A 16,162-nucleotide genomic window follows, 5' to 3' on the forward strand; every position below is an offset into this window, starting at 1 on the left:
CTTTCAAACAAGAATAGGATGGAGGCGGGGGGGTCAAATGAGGTCAGTCAGTTTTTTTTTTCTTTCTGCAGAAAACCTTTTCATTTCCTGTTCCTGCTGACATTCAAGTGTTTAGCACGAGCATGGTAGCACCCATGACTCTCAAAAGAACAAAATCTGAACAAATGAAGAAAAGTCGTAACATCATCAAAACACTTACCAATGTCCAATCAGAATCAGAATCGTTTTTTTTTATTCAATTATTTATTATTTACAAATCAGCTCTCTGTAATGTCATCACCCACACAGCTCCCAAATGTTGTACAGGATTTCCCCTACATGTAATTGGTCGTGGCGCATTGGCCACACATTAAAATGAGGGTTGTTTTTTTTTACATAAACAAATTCAACATATTGTAGGTTTTGCCAAAGTCCCCATCCAAAACAAAGGCTCCTTCTGGATGTTGGATCTTGTCGATAGCATCATACTGTAGGAAGAGACCCAAGCTAAACTTCGCTTGGAGTGATATGTAAACTGTTAGAATTACAGCAGTGACCTCTCTGGGTAGGTAGAAGGGTCTGCCTACTACTGAAATGGCCTTTAAATCCAGACAAGAGTGTCTGTAAGTGGTTCTCAAACTTCTTTCACCTATAGCACCTCAGAAAATAATTTTCTCTCCAAGTACTACCAGCATACCAGAAAAGAGAAACTGGAAATTGTGATGTATCATGTTGTATGCATGCATGTTCGAAATAAACACAAACTCAACTCAAGAATGACTATAAATACAGTAGCGTAGTTATTAGCAAGTATATTTAATATTTTTGGCCACTGTAACATTGCACACAGTTTGAACAGTAACACCAAGTTTGAATACAGGAAAATAAAACACTGTACTTAAATAATGAATCAAATCAAATTAATTGCACATAAAATATTTTGATTCTTTGACATACCACTAGATGTAACCTGTGTACCACTAGCTTGAGAATAACTGGTATAGATGATTCTACAGTTCATGCTCTAGTGTGTCGATGCACAACCCCCCCAATCTTTTGTAATTTTTGTTTTTGTTTATAAACTCAGGAAATACGTCCCTGGACATAGGACTTTAAGTATGACCAACACTGCTCCTGTAACTAATTGATATATTATGTCACTAATAATGAACAATTATTTGTGGGGTGTTTTGCCTGTCATGATTGCTGAAGAAGCAGCTTTGTAAATAAAATGTGATTTATGTTGATTTTAAAGTGGTTTGTTAGATGAAGGGTTGCTCACAAGCAGTTTTTGTTGTTGTTGTTGTGTCACACATATGGAGTAGGAGGCTTGGTCCAGGTAGAGCATGGAGCACAGCTGGCTGACCTTACACTCAGCCCTGCACAGCAGCTGGTTGTTGTAGCTGACTATGAAGTGAGAATAGTAGGTGTCGAAGGTGGAGGTGGGCGGCAACCACAAGCTCAAAGCCAGCTGGAGCAGACTGGCGGGCCGCAGGTCCGTCACGCCAAAAGTGTCCGTCATGGTGTACTCCAGCTTCCAGTCAGCTCTTTGCTTGAGGTTGGCTTCAGTCAGGTTGAGATAATACTGCCAGATATCCTTCAACACAAACAAAACCTTTTCAGGCTTTTTTCTTCTCACAAACACACTTTTTGTCTGCTGATTTGCAGCACATTTTTTCTTCTTTCAAGATAGAGGAAACTTTTAGGGTTATTTCCAAAACACATATATTGGTTTATTTTTGGTCTCCTTGTAATTCACCTGCAAAGTGTGTGTGCGTGGTTAGTTGTCTTCTTTTCATCTTAAAAATGTATGTGTATGTATGCATTGAAACATTCTCAGCTGTTAAGAAAATATTCACTGGAAATAACTTTGCACTGTAAATTGTATTAATATTTTGTTTTATAGTGATACAGCTGACCATTTATTTGAATAACACACTTGGTCTGCCAGAGCATAAGAAGACAAGGCAGAAGCGATCACCGCTGCTAACTTAGTGACTTTGTTGCTATATTTAGCAGGTATGAACAACCGTCTAAATCAGACTTGGGCATTCTGCGGCCCGCGGGCCACATCCGGCCCTTTGTACGTCCCTGTCCGGCCCGCGTGAGGTCAATCATAAATTACAATATAAATTTAAAAAAGTATATATCTCGAGTGTGCAATACAACGGTGCTGCTTTTGTTTTGAAAAGCGTTATTTGTATTACTTCTGTGTGGACGTATGCTCGTGCGCGATTGTGAGTGAATGTGAAAAGCTGCAATCACAAATTACAAAATACATTTAAAAAAACATCTATGTCATGCGTACAATACAATTGTGCTGCTTTTATTTTTGAAAAGTGTTATTTATGGGTGTATGTCCGTGTGTAACCTGGGAGTGAAGGTGCACAGCGACAAGATGTCCGGTTATCCCCGAGACGCTAAAAAAAGAAAAGTTGATGACGAATGGCGTGTTTTCAACAAGACATGGACTGCCAAGTATTTCTTTACAGAAATTAAAGGTAAAGCTGTGTGCTTAATTTGTGGTACACATGTTGCTGTGTTTAAAGAATATAGTGTAACGACCTGCTGAAGTTGATGTTGTGTTCTTGGGTTGCGGAAATGAGGAGTGAGGATAGACGTGCGTGTGGAAGGAACGAGATAAGTTGAGCTGTGTTAGTATACGTTGCTCAATAAACGTTTAAAAAGAGCGTCAGACTTGGTGTGCACTTCTTCTGGACGCTACAATTGGTGTCAGAAGTAAAACTTTGCGCATACTGCCGCTGCTTGGGTGAGCATACTGTGCTGCTTGTGTGCTCAGCCTGCTACGTCATCGGGAGGTACGTGCCACGATGTTTCCTGGCGACTTTGTCAAGATTGAACGGGAGGGGGAGGACATTGAGTTGGGACTTAAGGTGCTGGCAGCGACTGCAGATGTCTGTGTGAATCCCGGACGTGAGGAGCTCGCCGCAAAGAAAAAGAGAGAGAGGCAGCGTCGACAGGTGCAGCGCACGCTGCTTGGCATGGGGGAATTCCGCCCTCAATGAAGACTCCCAGGTTTGATGGCAAGGTGAACTGGGAGGCATTTCATCCCACTTCTGACACCAATTGTAGCATCCAGAAGAAGTGCACATCAAGTCTGACACTCTTTTTAAACTTTTATTGAGCAACCTATACTAACACAGCTCAACTTATCTCATTCTTTCCACACGCACGTTTATCCTCACTCCTCATTTCCGCAACAGCAACGCTTCCTCCTTCTTCGCCAATCACCTTACAGTCGTGATACGTTCACAACAAAGAGGATGCAGGATAAAGTGACAGAAATTGAAATTTTTGCATTGTATTATACATCAGGAAGTGTTGTGTAAGAAAGTGTTAAAAATAAAACCATCAAAAGCCATCTGCTTTTGTATAAAGATAAGTTAGGTTAAATTAAAATATTATTATTATTATTATTATTTCTCTTACGGTATATCAAAAATAATTTGAGCAAAATTTAATTGAAATATTGTCGGTGTGGCCCTCCAGCAGTGCTCGGGTTGCTCATGCGGCCCCCGGTAAAAATTAATTGCCCACCCCTGCTCTAAATTGATAGTGTCAAACTACGGATCTGCGGGGCCATTTGAAAAACAAAGTGCATCCAGCCCAAATGGCAAATTTCAGGAAATAAGAACTCCAACTTCAGCATGTTTACCTCTTTCCAAGGTTTCCCCTTAATGTTATTGATTGTGGCGGCCCGCTACGACAAGACCTTTTTAAAATGAAGGTTTTTTTTATGTGAAAACAAATTAAAGTAATATAGGGTAATGTAGCCTCCAAAAGAAGTCACACAAATTCTGTCACTCTTTTTTTTTTAATTTTATTTTATGCTGACCATCCCAATTCCAACATATATTCCCTCCTGTGCACACACGTCCGTCTCTGTGATTTCTTACAAGACACACTTCCTCATCCTCACCAAACTTTTGGTCACCGAAAAAAGACTAATCATTGAAACAGCACTGCTGACCCGGATGTTGTGATGACATAAGCAATGCGGTTGTCTGGAGCGGAGGCAGCATATCTGCGACGTAGACATACTTTAATATATCCGAGATATACCCCCAGACAGCGATCTATAAAATGTTAGTATGCCGCCCCGTCCTAAATACACAGACATGCACACACGCGCGCACACACATACAAATAATCAAAAATCACTATGCATATGCTAGTTATGTTAACAGTTATGATTTTGCTATAGTGTGCTTCTTACCAAAATTCCAAAATCGTCCGTGTCATATAAATACAAGCGCACCGCTGGGTTGTTGGAGTAAGGCCTGTAGACGTCTTTAAAGGGCGTCACAGCTGGAGACACAAAGACAGAATTCACCGGCTTACCTAAAACAAAAGAAAAACAAAACTTACCATGTCAACTTTAAATAAACCCTTGTCCGTTTCATGCAGATTTAGAAGCAGCAATCTAATCGGGCATGCCTCAAGGTACATCCTTAAGTCTCTTACTTTTCTTGATTTGTACCTTCTCACTGTAAGAAATCTTTATACAAAAATAGTAGCAGTGCTTATTCTGCGCACGTTTCAATTTCTCTGAAAAAATACATACACTTATTTGCCACTTTATTAGGTAATATTAGTTGTAGGATAACCTCTGCCTTTTTAGAATATACTTTTTTTTCTTCGAATGTAATAATCATTTTTGTAAAGGCAGTTTTGTGTGCAGCTGTACCTAATGAAGTGTTTTGGTACCTTTCTGGTCCAGAAGCACCATGATGCTGTCTCTGTGGGTGTGGCCATAGAATTGTCCAGCGATCACACTACTGTGCGCCCTGAAAATGTCGACCAGCCTCTCGTTGTCAGCTTTTCTGATGGCGGTGGTGTTCCTGGCGAAGGGCAAGAAGCCGATTGGGACGTGAGAGATGATGAAGACCTGCAGCAACGAGTCATGATCATCGCAGTCACACGCGCTATTAAAGATTCTAGAAAGTGCTAATGTTGGACCTTCTCCATTCGCTGTTCAGCTCTCTTCAGGGTGTCCTCCAACCACTCAAACTGTCCCGCTGGGTCGCTGATGTTGGCGGTGGCTTCATTAGGACCGTAGTAGAGAATGCTGTTCACGCTGACCACTCGCAGGCCAGGATAGACCAGCTGAGAGTAGAAGCCACCTGAGGGACGCAAACACTTTGAGACGCGCTAGGTAGGCTACATGCTAAGGTTTCACTGTGGTGTGCTACAGCATTGTTTACCTTCCCGAAGTGTTTGCAGCGCGTCTGTCTGCAGCCAAGGCTTCCACAAGCGGGCGGCCGCCTTGTAGATGTCGTTTGTGGAGGTTGGCATCTGATCCTGACATATTTGTTTTTTAAGTAAGGCAGCCGAACACAACCTCACTGCTTTGTGATTAGATGGCTTGGTACCTGCGGCCAGTAGTCGTGGTTTCCCACAGCTGGATAGACAGTGATGTTTGGGAAGTGCTGGCGGATGGTTTGCGTCATGTTGCTCATCACCTGGATGACCATCTCTGTGGAGAGTTCATCTACAGGAACGTGAGGCGGACTATCTCTGCAGGACAACACTTTGTATTAATGCTAACAAACACAGGAAGGAACAACTAAATAAATACTTGTACAGACTCAGGACTGAATATTTTAATTGCTTTAAAATTGGCTTATTGTCATTACTGACTTAAAACATTTGTAGAAATCGCTATTTTACATTAGATCGACATGTATAATTTAGCAATCGAATGTAATTTTCCATATGTACTTGTCAACATATTGTACGAGTAGTGTGTAAAAAGCTTGATCGTCGCGGGCAAAGAGGGTAAAATTTAGCGACGAGTCTGAATTGACAAATACATTGAAAAATTACACAGCGCTTTGATTTTATCATCATTAGAATATTATGAATTTGTATAGGGTGTACACCGCCTTCCTTTTAATTTGTAATAGGTGTGTTGCTGTGGTCAGGAAGTAGTATTTGCCATTAAGTTGAATGTTACGATCCTGTCTTTTGTTGAGTACTACAGCGTCTGTACTGTAAGTATTCTATTTATTACCCACCAGCTGTTTTGATTGTAATGTGCATCTTAGTTGTAGTTTTCATTGCCAAATTTGGAAGTGTTTAAAATCACCATGTACAATTGCTAATGCTAATTGTTAACATGTCCAATTACCATCAGCTGGGGCATTCTGAAAGGTGGAGCCTTACTTTTGAATGCTTTCCATCAGGCAAGCTGTCTTTGTTGGCATGGAAAAGTACAATATTACATAGAGGCATTACGCTACGAATATGCCTGTTTGCCAGCCAAGTGCTTGAGCCGGTGCCAATTCTGCAACCGGATGTTGCATTACACGATCTAGTGATGCATATGGTACCGTTTGGTTTTATGTGAATAGGTACCTGGTAGTATAACATTCGGTACCCATCCCTCTGTCATCAATACCAAAAAGTTATATATATATATATATATATACAATATATATATATATTAGGGATGTCCGATAATGGCTTTTTTGCCGATATTCCGATATTGTCAAACTCTTAATTATCGATACAGATATCAACTGATACCGATATATACAGTCGTGGAATTAACACATTATTATGCCTGATTTGGACAACCAGGTATGGTGAAGAGAAGGTCCTTTTAAAAAAAAATAAAAAAAAATAAAAAATTTAAAATAAGAAATAAATTAAAAACATTTTCTTGACTAAAAAAGATATTAAAACAATATAAAAACTGTTACATAGAAACTAGTAATTAAGGAAAATTAGTAAAATTAACTGTTAAAGGTTAGTACTATTAGTGGACCAGCAGCACGCACAATCATGTGTGCTTACGGACTGTATCCCTTGCAGACTGTATTGATCTATATTGATATATAATGTAGGAACCAGAATATTAATAACAGAAAGAAACAACCCATTTGTGTGAATTAGTGTAAATGGGGAAGGGAGGTTTTTTGGGTTGGTGCACTAATTGTAAGTGTATCTTGTGTTTTTTATGTTGATTTAATAAAAAATTTAAAAAAATTAAACGATACCGATAATTTCCGATAATACATTTTAAAGCATTTATCGGCCGATAATATCGGCAGGTTGATATTATCGTCGGACCTTTCTAATATATATATATATATATATATATATATATATATATATATATATATATATATATGTGTGTGTATATATACCTGTGTGTGTGTGTGTATGTATTAGAGATGCGCGGATAGGCAATTATTTCATCCGCATCAGAAAGTCGTCAACCATCCGCCATCCACCCGATCTAACATTTAATCAGAACCGCACCCGCCCGTTGTTATATATCTAATATAGACGATGCAAGGCATTAGTGAGGTTATAAAGCTTTTGCCTGTTAAAGAAAGGAGACTGATCCAATGCAGCACAGACATTCGCGTGCCACGCTGTCACGGCCCAGACGCACACCAGTGCGCAATCGTATGGGAGCCGCGCTGAGCGCACCTCCAAGCACGTCTCGCTGCCGGCGACGGCCGGGTATGGGCCCGACGCTCCAGCGCCATCCATTTTCAGGGCTAGTTGATTTGGCAGGTGGGTTGTTACACACTCCTTAGCGGGTTCCGACTTCCATGGCCACCGTCCTGCTGTCTATATCAACCAGGGTGAGCCCCACCCCTTTCGTGAGCGCACTGCGCGCGGAGTGACCCCTGTTACGCGCCCCCGGCAACAGGGGTGGCGGGCAGGTAAGCTGCGCGGGCGGAGTGACCCCTGTTACGAGCCCCCGGCCACGGGGGTGGCGGGCAGGTAAGCTGCTTACCTGCTGCGCGTGACGCCGGCCGCGGCGAAGGCGGACGAGGCGGGGTGTCGGTGGGCGCGGTGGTGACCCTGGACGTGCGTCGGGCCCTTCTCGCGGATCGCCTCAGCTACGGCTCCCGGTGGGGCCCTCTCGGGGGCAGGGGCCTCGGTCCCGGACCCCGGCGAGGCGTCCCTTCTCCGCTCCGTAAAAGTGTCCATCTCTTTTTTTTTTCTTCTTCTGTTGTGGCATATGCTGCAGGTGCCTGCTCGTTTTTCGTATGTGGGTAACAACATTTAACTATGTATATATATTTCCGAATTGGTTTAACTGCCACCCGCCTGAATCTATTTAAAATCTAATTTTTTTTTATTTCAACCGCCCGACCCGACCCGCGGATAAAATCTAATTTTTTTTTATTTCAACCGCCCGATCCGCGGATAATCCGCGGACTCCGCGGTTGTGTCCGCAAACCGCGCATCTCTAGTATGTATGTATGTATATATACAGTATATATCTATCTATCTATCTATCTAGATAGATATCTCTCTCTATATATATCTATATATATATTAGATATTAGTGTATAAGATATTAGTGTATAAGATAGGGTGTGTAAATGTACTTATTAGTTTTCCTTTTCAACAAATGTGCAAACTTGGTGATTTTTTTATTTTGTAATTCACTAAAACGACCTTTTCTTAAAAATTAAAAATAAAGTGACTAGCAACAAATTGGGGGTCTTTTTCTTGTCTTTTAGAGACTAACATGAACATTTGTACCACTCTGAATATTGATGACTTTAAGAAGAAAAAAGAACAACTTAGATTTGTAATTCCAAATACATTTGTTTTCCTCCATGGTTTTTTTCTCACTTCCAACAGCATTCATAAATAAATTAAAGGCTAATAGCCAACTCTGCAAATGAAATGATTGTCAACAAACTCCTATGGGTTTTGGCAACCCACCAATACATTGCAGTCCTGTGGTAGACATTGTGGTGTCATAAAGAGGAAGAAGAAGTACTTGCTCTACCCAGTCCAAATGAAGAAGTCTTCAGGCTGTACGAGGTGATCCATGTGCAGGAAGACGGACTGGATGAGCCTGTAAGGTGAGTCACACGGGAAGGCTCCAAACGGGCCAGCATCAGAGGCGGGCTCACCTTTGGAGGAGAAGCACACCTTGGTGGGGTCTGGCGCCAGGTGGTAGCTGGGGTCCAGGTGCAGGTCAGTGATGTGCCAGAACCGTCCTAAAAGGGAGGTGACAAAAACAGTAAACATTCAAAGAAATTAACATTTATGACACGAAATAGGGAGAGTGTACCGTGACAGCTGCATTGTTTACGTTTTCCTCTACTCTTGACTTTATTTCCCCCACTCCTCACATTTTATTATTTACCCCCTATTGTGCAGTTTGAACAATATAATATATTTAAGGTAGAATAAGTTACCGTAAAAAAGTACTTCCTGTAATTATAGTGACAAAAATAGTACAACAAACGAGAAGCTGGCAGGGCTAGGACCCGACGAACTGCAAGCCGAAATCGATCAATCCAAAACATGTACACGATTCCCTCTGAAATTATAATAATTTCAGTACCATACCATGTTATCCTCTGTTCGCTACATGTATGGGGAGCAATTCGGCGCAGTTTATCTGAACGAAAACTGCTTTAATTTGCCTGAAAACGTCGGTTTGTGGAGTGACCGCTCCAAACATGTGCATATCTGCCATTGTTTTCCCAAGTGTAGAAGCTTCATTTTCAGGAAAAGCTCAACAGGTGAGAAGTCTCACCTGTTGCCCCCACGTCGCCTCTTCTCCCAGGGGGGGCTGCCTCGAGCCGGGTGGCGCTAAACAGTAAAATAACAAAACAGGCAAGTGGCGCCTTTTTGCCAATAGAAAAGACTAAAGGCGACATTTTCACTTCAACGTCAAATGACATAAAACATGTCGAGTGTGTTGGGAGAGAAACCGGAAGTTGTATGGATCAAATACGTCACGTGACGGATTGTCTCAAGAGTGGAGGCGGGGCTTCAGTTGACCGTCAGGAGGTTGGTCAACTTGCTTTGTTTACTGCATTCTTACTTCACTTTATATTGTATTACATTATATATACACTATATATTTTTTAAATATATTTATATATATTTGTATTATATATGTATATTATGTAAAAACAGGTGAAATAACTGAAAACATGTTTTATATTCTAGTTTCTTCAAAATAGCCACCCTTTGCTCTGATTACTTTTTTGCACACTCTTGGCATTCTCTCGATGAGCTTCAAGAGGTAATCACCTGAAAGGGTTTTCACTTCACAGGTGTGTTTGAAGCTCATCGAGAGAATGCTAAAAGTGTGCAAAGCAGTAATCAGAGCAAAGGGTGGCTGTTTTAAAGATACTAGAATATAAAACATCCATCCATCTTCCATCCATCTTCTTCCGCTTATCCGAGGTCGGGTCGCGGGGGCAGCAGCCTAAGCAGGGAAGCCCAGACTTTCCTCTCCCCAGCCACTTCGTCCAGCTCTCCCCGGGGGATCCCGAGGCGTTCCCAGGCCAGCTGGGAGACATAGTCTTCCCAACGTGTCCTGGGTCTTCCCCGTGGCCTCCTACCGGTTGGACGTGCCCTAAACACCTCCCTAGGGAGGCGTTCGGGTGGCATCCTGACCAGATGCCCGAACCACCTCATCTGGCTCCTCTCGATGTGGAGGAGCAGCGGCTTTACTTTGAGCTCCCCCCGGATGGCAGAGCTTCTCACCCTATCTCTAAGGGAAAGCCCCACCACCCGGCGGAGGAAACTCATTTCAGCCGCTTGTACCCGTGATCTTGTCCTTTCGGTCATAACCCAAAGCTCATGACCATAGGTGAGGATGGGAACGTAGATCGACCGGTAAATTGAGAGCTTTGCCTTCTGGCTCAGCTCCTTCTTCACCACAACGGATCGATACAGCGTCCGCATTACTGAAGACGCCGCACCGATCCGCCTATAATATAAAACATGTTTTCAGTTATTTCACCTTTTTTTGTTGAGTACATAACTCCACATGTGTTCATTCATAGTTTTGATGCCTTCAGTGACAATCTACAATGTAAATAGTCATGAAAATAAAGAAAACGCATTGAATGAGGAGAAGGTGTGTCCAAACTTTTGACCTGTACTGTATATAATATATAATTATCATATAACAGTATAATAATTTTGCTTACTATATAGGTAAACAATAAAAATTGCCCTAATGTTAGAAATAGTCTGTTAGAACATTGGTTCCTTCCTGGGAACTTACAAAAATATATGATGTATTGCCATACCCTTGGCATATGAATAATACCACACTAATTGATAATAGGAAATCAGCTTTTTGTCATCAATTGAATCTTCAAATTATCGCTAATGTAGTAAAAGACCAACAAACAAACACATTTAAAAAAGAGTCCATCATTCTCCCTCTGTGTTTTATTTAATGTTGCCATGACGAGTCATTCAAAATGTTTTCATATAAAAAAGAAATTCTTAAAAAAAAAAGTGTTGCCTGCGAGAGGAAAAAGATGAAGAAGTGTGAAGACAAGCAGTAGAGATAAAAAAAAACAAAGAAGTCAACACTTCCTCTCCATGGCTGGATGGGGGCGTGGCCTATGCTTTCTCGTAGGTGCGCACGGCGTGGATGTCCTGGAAGCTTAAGTTCTGTAAGAGAGGTCAGAGGTCAGGGTTTCACTTATTTGCCACCCCACCCCCATTTTAATAGTTCCATTTATTCTGCATATTAACTTTCGTCAAAAAAGAATACTTCTGCTGCTTTGCAGTAGTTGCTCAAAGTCCTGACTGCCAGCCCAGCAGGCACAAAACAGTGAAACAACGTTGAGAAGTTGTTGAATTAGGTCCTGACGTAGAGCAACTCAAACTTAACATTGAAACAACATGCTTTTTTACTACGTTTAATCAATGTCGGGTTCTAATGTTGATTTGACCATTGAGTTGGGTTCATTTCCCAAACAATATTCTACAACACAAATACAATGTTGAAGCATCATGCTCTTTGAAGACGTTTATTCTTTGTCGGGTTGTGACGTTGTTCTAAAGGACATGTATGTACGATCAATGTTGTCTCAATGTAGTGTGCCTGCTGGGAAAGTAGCACATTTTCTGGTCTATATATGTCAACATTTGCTTTTGAAAAAAAGATACATTTTCTGAAACATTCTGGAGTTTCTGGCAGAAAGTCCACAATTTCCCTTATTTTCCCAAATAATATTTTTTATTTTCACCTGCAAATGTTAACAAGTATGGACCAGAATTTGTGCTAGTACAACATTAAAGATATTTTCACAAACATAAGGGAAATTTTGTGGAAATTCTGGTGAAGTAAGCAGAATATTCCTTATTTTCCCACCATTTCTGAAAATGTCCCTTACCCTCAAATACAAATGTTGACAGGTAATGAGCAGAAAATGTGCTATTCTGACAGTCAGCATTTGCATTTAAAAATAAGGGCTATTTTCCAGGAAATAAGTGAACTTTTAAGTTTTCTATTGGAAATTTGGGTGGAAAGGACAACATTTCCCTTATTTTCTGGGGAAAAAAAATCGTAAATGCAAATGTTGACATGTGCATTGGAAATTATGTTGATCTGGCTGTCAGCATTTGCATGTAAAAATAAGGGGAATTTACCAGAAAATTTGGGAAATTCTGGAATTTCTGGTGGACATTATATGTTTTAATTTCCTACAAAATTTCCCTCATTTTAAAATATGAACGCTGACTGTTATGCTCTGGAAACTTCTCCTCCACCAGTCAATATTTGCTTTTGAAAATAAAGGAAATTTGATCAAAAATAAGGCAAATTCTGAGCTTTCCACCAGAACTTCCAAAATCTTCCGTCTGTGTACCAAATGTGGACAGAAGTGCCCCAATCAGGTAATTAGAAGCATGATGATGGGACAGGAGATGCTCAGGTGGTAAACCTGCTGTTCCATAAGATGGTGTTCCCTTGCACATAATAAGCATGTTACAATCTCAGAAGACTTTGTCTCCGCTCACCATGACCATTTTGCCGTCCTTGATTTCCCTCACGAATTTGGTCTCCTTGCCGTCCCACTTCTGGACGTGGACCAGCTTGTCTCCGTCCATGCTGACTGTGGACTGAGCGATGCGGGAACATTAAGCGCCAAAGTTGTCTGAGGTCAAAGTTCATAGGAGGCTCTCTTACTTTGCAGTTCCTGTCATCGGCGGTAGTCTCATCGAACTCCTCGCCCAGCTTGAAGGAGATCTCGGTGTTTTTGAAGGTACTCTGAGTGCGGACCATCACTTTGTCGCCCTCCTGGCTGATGATGACCGTGGGCTTGGTCACATTGCCCACTTGCCGGGTGGCGAAGCCCACGCCTGAACGGGGAGAGGAGCATCGTTAGGCCTCATCGGGTGCAGGCGCAGCGTAGACAGAGGAGCGTACTCACCCAGAGCTTTCATGTACTCGTCAAAGTTGTCGCTGTCCACCAGCTTCCATGTGGCACAGAATGCATCGACCATGATGAATCTTCTCTGCTGGGACTCTCCACACTGAGCAGACGATGCCTCCCCTTTGGGCTTCTTATGCAGCGTCTTATTAGTATGCACACAGGTGGGCGGCACCAAGCTCTCCATTGGCTCAGGAGACTTTTTTGGAGGGCTGCGATTGGCCCAAGAAAGTGGGTCACGCTGCTGCTGACCCTCTGGAAAGAAAAGAAGCTAAATGATCCCACTGGCGTGATTAATGATGTAATTACTAGCATTCATGCTGCTGGAATAACAAGAAGAATGTGAATGTATTTCCATTTGAAAAGTTCACCTGCTGTACTGGAGATCGGCAAAAGGCTCATCTTCTTCATTTTGTGTTTTTTGGGAACTTTCAGACTTCCGGGCGTTCCCGTGTGTGGAATGTGTCACACACTCATGCATGATCACGTCGTGTCACAGCCCTTTGTCCTTAACTGCATTAACAGACCCCCCAGCGACCCCCAAAACTGTCATTTCTTCATGCTCAGCACACTAATGACCGTGTGCACAAGAGGATACGTGTGCACGTTTCATGTCACACAATAAACACTGTCTGTATTACCACTTTAACACCACAATATCTCAACAACAAATACATATGATGTCACACTGGTGTATTTAAACTATTTTAATCATGCTCAAAACCACTAATTCTCAGTTGTAAATATGTATCATTTTTATTTTTTATTTAAATCAAAATGTAAAGAAATATACATTTTAACGTATGCAGCTGGGATAGACTCCAGTCCCCCCACCACCCCGAAAGGGCCAAGTGGATGAATGAATGGTGAGTATGCAACTTGTTTGGATCAAAGACAATAAACAAACTTTAAGGCCAAGCAGTGGGCTGGGGTTCATATTTTACAGCGGTTCTCTGGCGCTACCTTGTGGCCAGTGGTCGATTTTTTTATTTACATTTACTTCAAAAAATTTACTTTCAAGCACTTAGAATCATTTTTTAACTATTAGGCACTATTTAAAAAAAACATTAAAATCATCCTTCGCCACATTGCGCTTTGAAGTTTGCGACTTCACAATATTGCATTTTTTTTTAAGCTTATTCTGTGTATTTTTGGTTTAAATTAAACATTATTAAGCTTAAAATTGCCATAATCAACCAAACATATCAATACTACAGTAGTATTGGCCAATAAATGAGACCAAACCAATCAGAGCACGCTGTTCGGTATCATGGCCACTGATTAGCTCAGTCTCAGACAGCATTACTATATTGGATTAAATGAGTGGGGAAGGCAACTATGTGGGTGTTACTTCATGTCTAAAGGTCTATCCTAATGTCAAAATCCATTTTTAGAAGAACATAAACAGGTTTGTTATGCTTCTAGCTATGAATTTACTCGATTTTTAAACAATTCCTATACTTTGCCGAAATGTATTTTGCACGCTCAGGCCAATTATCAATTAACAGCGATAAACGAGGGATTACTGTATACACATCCTTTTTTTTTTTTTTTTTTTTGTCCTGTCCAGCTTCTCAGGCAAATCATATAGTTGATGTAGATGCCCATATCGGCTGTTCAGATTTACTTTACAAAAGAGAAGTGGAGGATACTTCTCTTGTTGCCTTATTTGTATTTGACTTTATTAAATGTATTTATATTATCATTTAGTGCAGCCGGGCCGGAGCAGGAGGGGATAGAAAGAGAAAAAAAAAGAAGACAGAGGGGGAAATTGTGGGGACAAGAGGGGGATTAGACAGAGAGACAAAAACAACAACAGCAAACACAACAACAACAATAGAGCAACATCAGCAAATACGACATGTACACATATGATGGTAAAAGTGATAGCAAATAAGCAGTTAGCGAAAATAAAAAATAATACAGAAATGACAATGAGCATTATTACACTACAAATGGAGCAATACAAATACCAATAGAAATAGCGCTATTGATAATGAACAATACCAATACTTTACCTTTATTATCAACAATACAGTTGTTCAAATGCAACAATACATATACGTAATGATAACTTGAGATACGAAAGAATGCAGAAAAATGGAGGGGAAGAGAGAGAAGCAACCTACATTAGCCTTGTAGATTGTTATAGTAACAATAGGTTAAGCTTTGTCAGTGTGCCATGTGTTATACCCAGTTTACCCTAGGGCAACAACGTTAATATATGTTTGATGAAACGTGAATATGTGCATGAGTGTATGTATGCATATGTACAGAATGTGTATATGTGTTTGTACAGTGAGTGTATATGTACAGTATGTGTATATGTATGTTTGTACAGTGAATGTATATGTATGTTTGTACAGTGAATGTATATGTACAGTATGTGTATGTGTATGTTTGTATAATGAATGTGCGTGTGGATGTACGAACTTTGAGTATGTAAATATGTACTGTATTTGTGTATGTATGTGGGAGCGTAGGTACCTATGTATGTATGTATGTATGTGAGTATATGTGAATTTGTATGTACCATACATTTGACTCCCAGAGTGCGTGTATACACATCCTGTGTGTATATGTAGTATAGTAATGTATCAGTCGGTCAAAATATTACAAACAGCTCCGACTACAACTTCTACAAATCAATTAAAATGTTGTATCATTCCAATTTTAGTATACGTGTTACACAAGTTTGTCATTGATACCAACATTCATCCGTCTTATGAGGGTGAGTGAAAAAATGACTGTTGTATTTTTAGTTAAAGGTGCCATATGTAGTAATGTGGCCAGAAATGGTACTGCAACCACAGTAAAAAAATTCTGTAGTCCCCTCCCACTCTTCATGATTGAGGTTGCCAGATATGCAGCCGAATCCGAATCCTACTCCAAGGAGCTTCAAATGGCAATCAACGAGTCATACTCTGTAGGTTTCTCTTGTTTAAGCTTCTTGCAAGATGGTTTACTAAGTAATTATGCCACATTTA

At 40.8% G+C, this 16,162-nt stretch overlaps 2 protein-coding genes across 5 annotated transcripts; both read right to left on the reverse strand.

Moving 5' to 3' along the window:
• Nucleotides 1-263: 263 nt before the first annotated feature.
• smpdl3a (sphingomyelin phosphodiesterase acid like 3A) lies at nt 264-9,725 on the reverse strand. Of its 4 annotated transcripts, XM_061929285.2 has the most exons (9): nt 9,524-9,721; nt 8,892-8,978; nt 8,765-8,833; nt 5,373-5,517; nt 5,205-5,301; nt 4,960-5,123; nt 4,708-4,888; nt 4,217-4,341; nt 264-1,576 (listed from the first exon to the last, which is right to left on the reverse strand). In XM_061929285.2, exons 3-9 carry the CDS (start codon nt 8,806-8,808, stop codon nt 1,229-1,231), a joined length of 1,104 nt encoding a protein of 367 aa, XP_061785269.1. In that variant the 5' UTR covers nt 8,809-8,833; nt 8,892-8,978; nt 9,524-9,721; the 3' UTR covers nt 264-1,228. The 4 variants fall into 4 exon arrangements, with proteins under 4 accessions (XP_061785269.1, XP_061785267.1, XP_061785266.1 ...); XM_061929283.2 differs by having other exon boundaries at nt 4,217-4,308; nt 8,765-8,978; nt 9,524-9,725; XM_061929282.1 differs by having other exon boundaries at nt 8,765-8,978; nt 9,524-9,723.
• A 1,441-nt stretch (nt 9,726-11,166) lies between these two features.
• On the reverse strand, nt 11,167-13,341 carry fabp7b (fatty acid binding protein 7, brain, b). Its single transcript, XM_061929489.1, has 4 exons — nt 13,176-13,341; nt 12,932-13,104; nt 12,763-12,864; nt 11,167-11,409 (listed from the first exon to the last, which is right to left on the reverse strand). Exons 1-4 carry the CDS (start codon nt 13,246-13,248, stop codon nt 11,359-11,361), a joined length of 399 nt encoding a protein of 132 aa, XP_061785473.1. The 5' UTR covers nt 13,249-13,341; the 3' UTR covers nt 11,167-11,358.
• Nucleotides 13,342-16,162: the final 2,821 nt, after the last annotated feature.

This window comes from Nerophis lumbriciformis, linkage group LG34 (genome assembly GCF_033978685.3).
Source record: "Nerophis lumbriciformis linkage group LG34, RoL_Nlum_v2.1, whole genome shotgun sequence".
Taxonomy (NCBI): Eukaryota; Metazoa; Chordata; class Actinopteri; order Syngnathiformes; family Syngnathidae; genus Nerophis; species Nerophis lumbriciformis.

Excerpts from the sequence above, each read along its gene's own strand:
- fabp7b (XM_061929489.1), bottom strand. The coding sequence starts at position 13,248 with ATGGTCGATGCATTCTGTGCCACATGGAAGCTGGTGGACAGCGACAAC. Across the intron at positions 12,865-12,931 it reads CCGATGACAGGAACTGCAAA|TCCACAGTCAGCATGGACGG; the intron begins GTAAGAGAGCCT and ends CGCATCGCTCAG. Across the intron at positions 11,410-12,762 it reads AGGACGGCAAAATGGTCATG|AACTTAAGCTTCCAGGACAT; the intron begins GTGAGCGGAGAC and ends CCTCTCTTACAG.
- smpdl3a (XM_061929282.1), bottom strand. The coding sequence starts at position 9,671 with ATGTCATTTGACGTTGAAGTGAAAATGTCGCCTTTAGTCTTTTCTATT. Across the intron at positions 5,518-8,764 it reads GACTTCTTCATTTGGACTGG|AGATAGTCCGCCTCACGTTC; the intron begins GTAGAGCAAGTA and ends GTTGTCCTGCAG. Across the intron at positions 5,302-5,372 it reads ACCACGACTACTGGCCGCAG|GATCAGATGCCAACCTCCAC; the intron begins GTACCAAGCCAT and ends CAAATATGTCAG.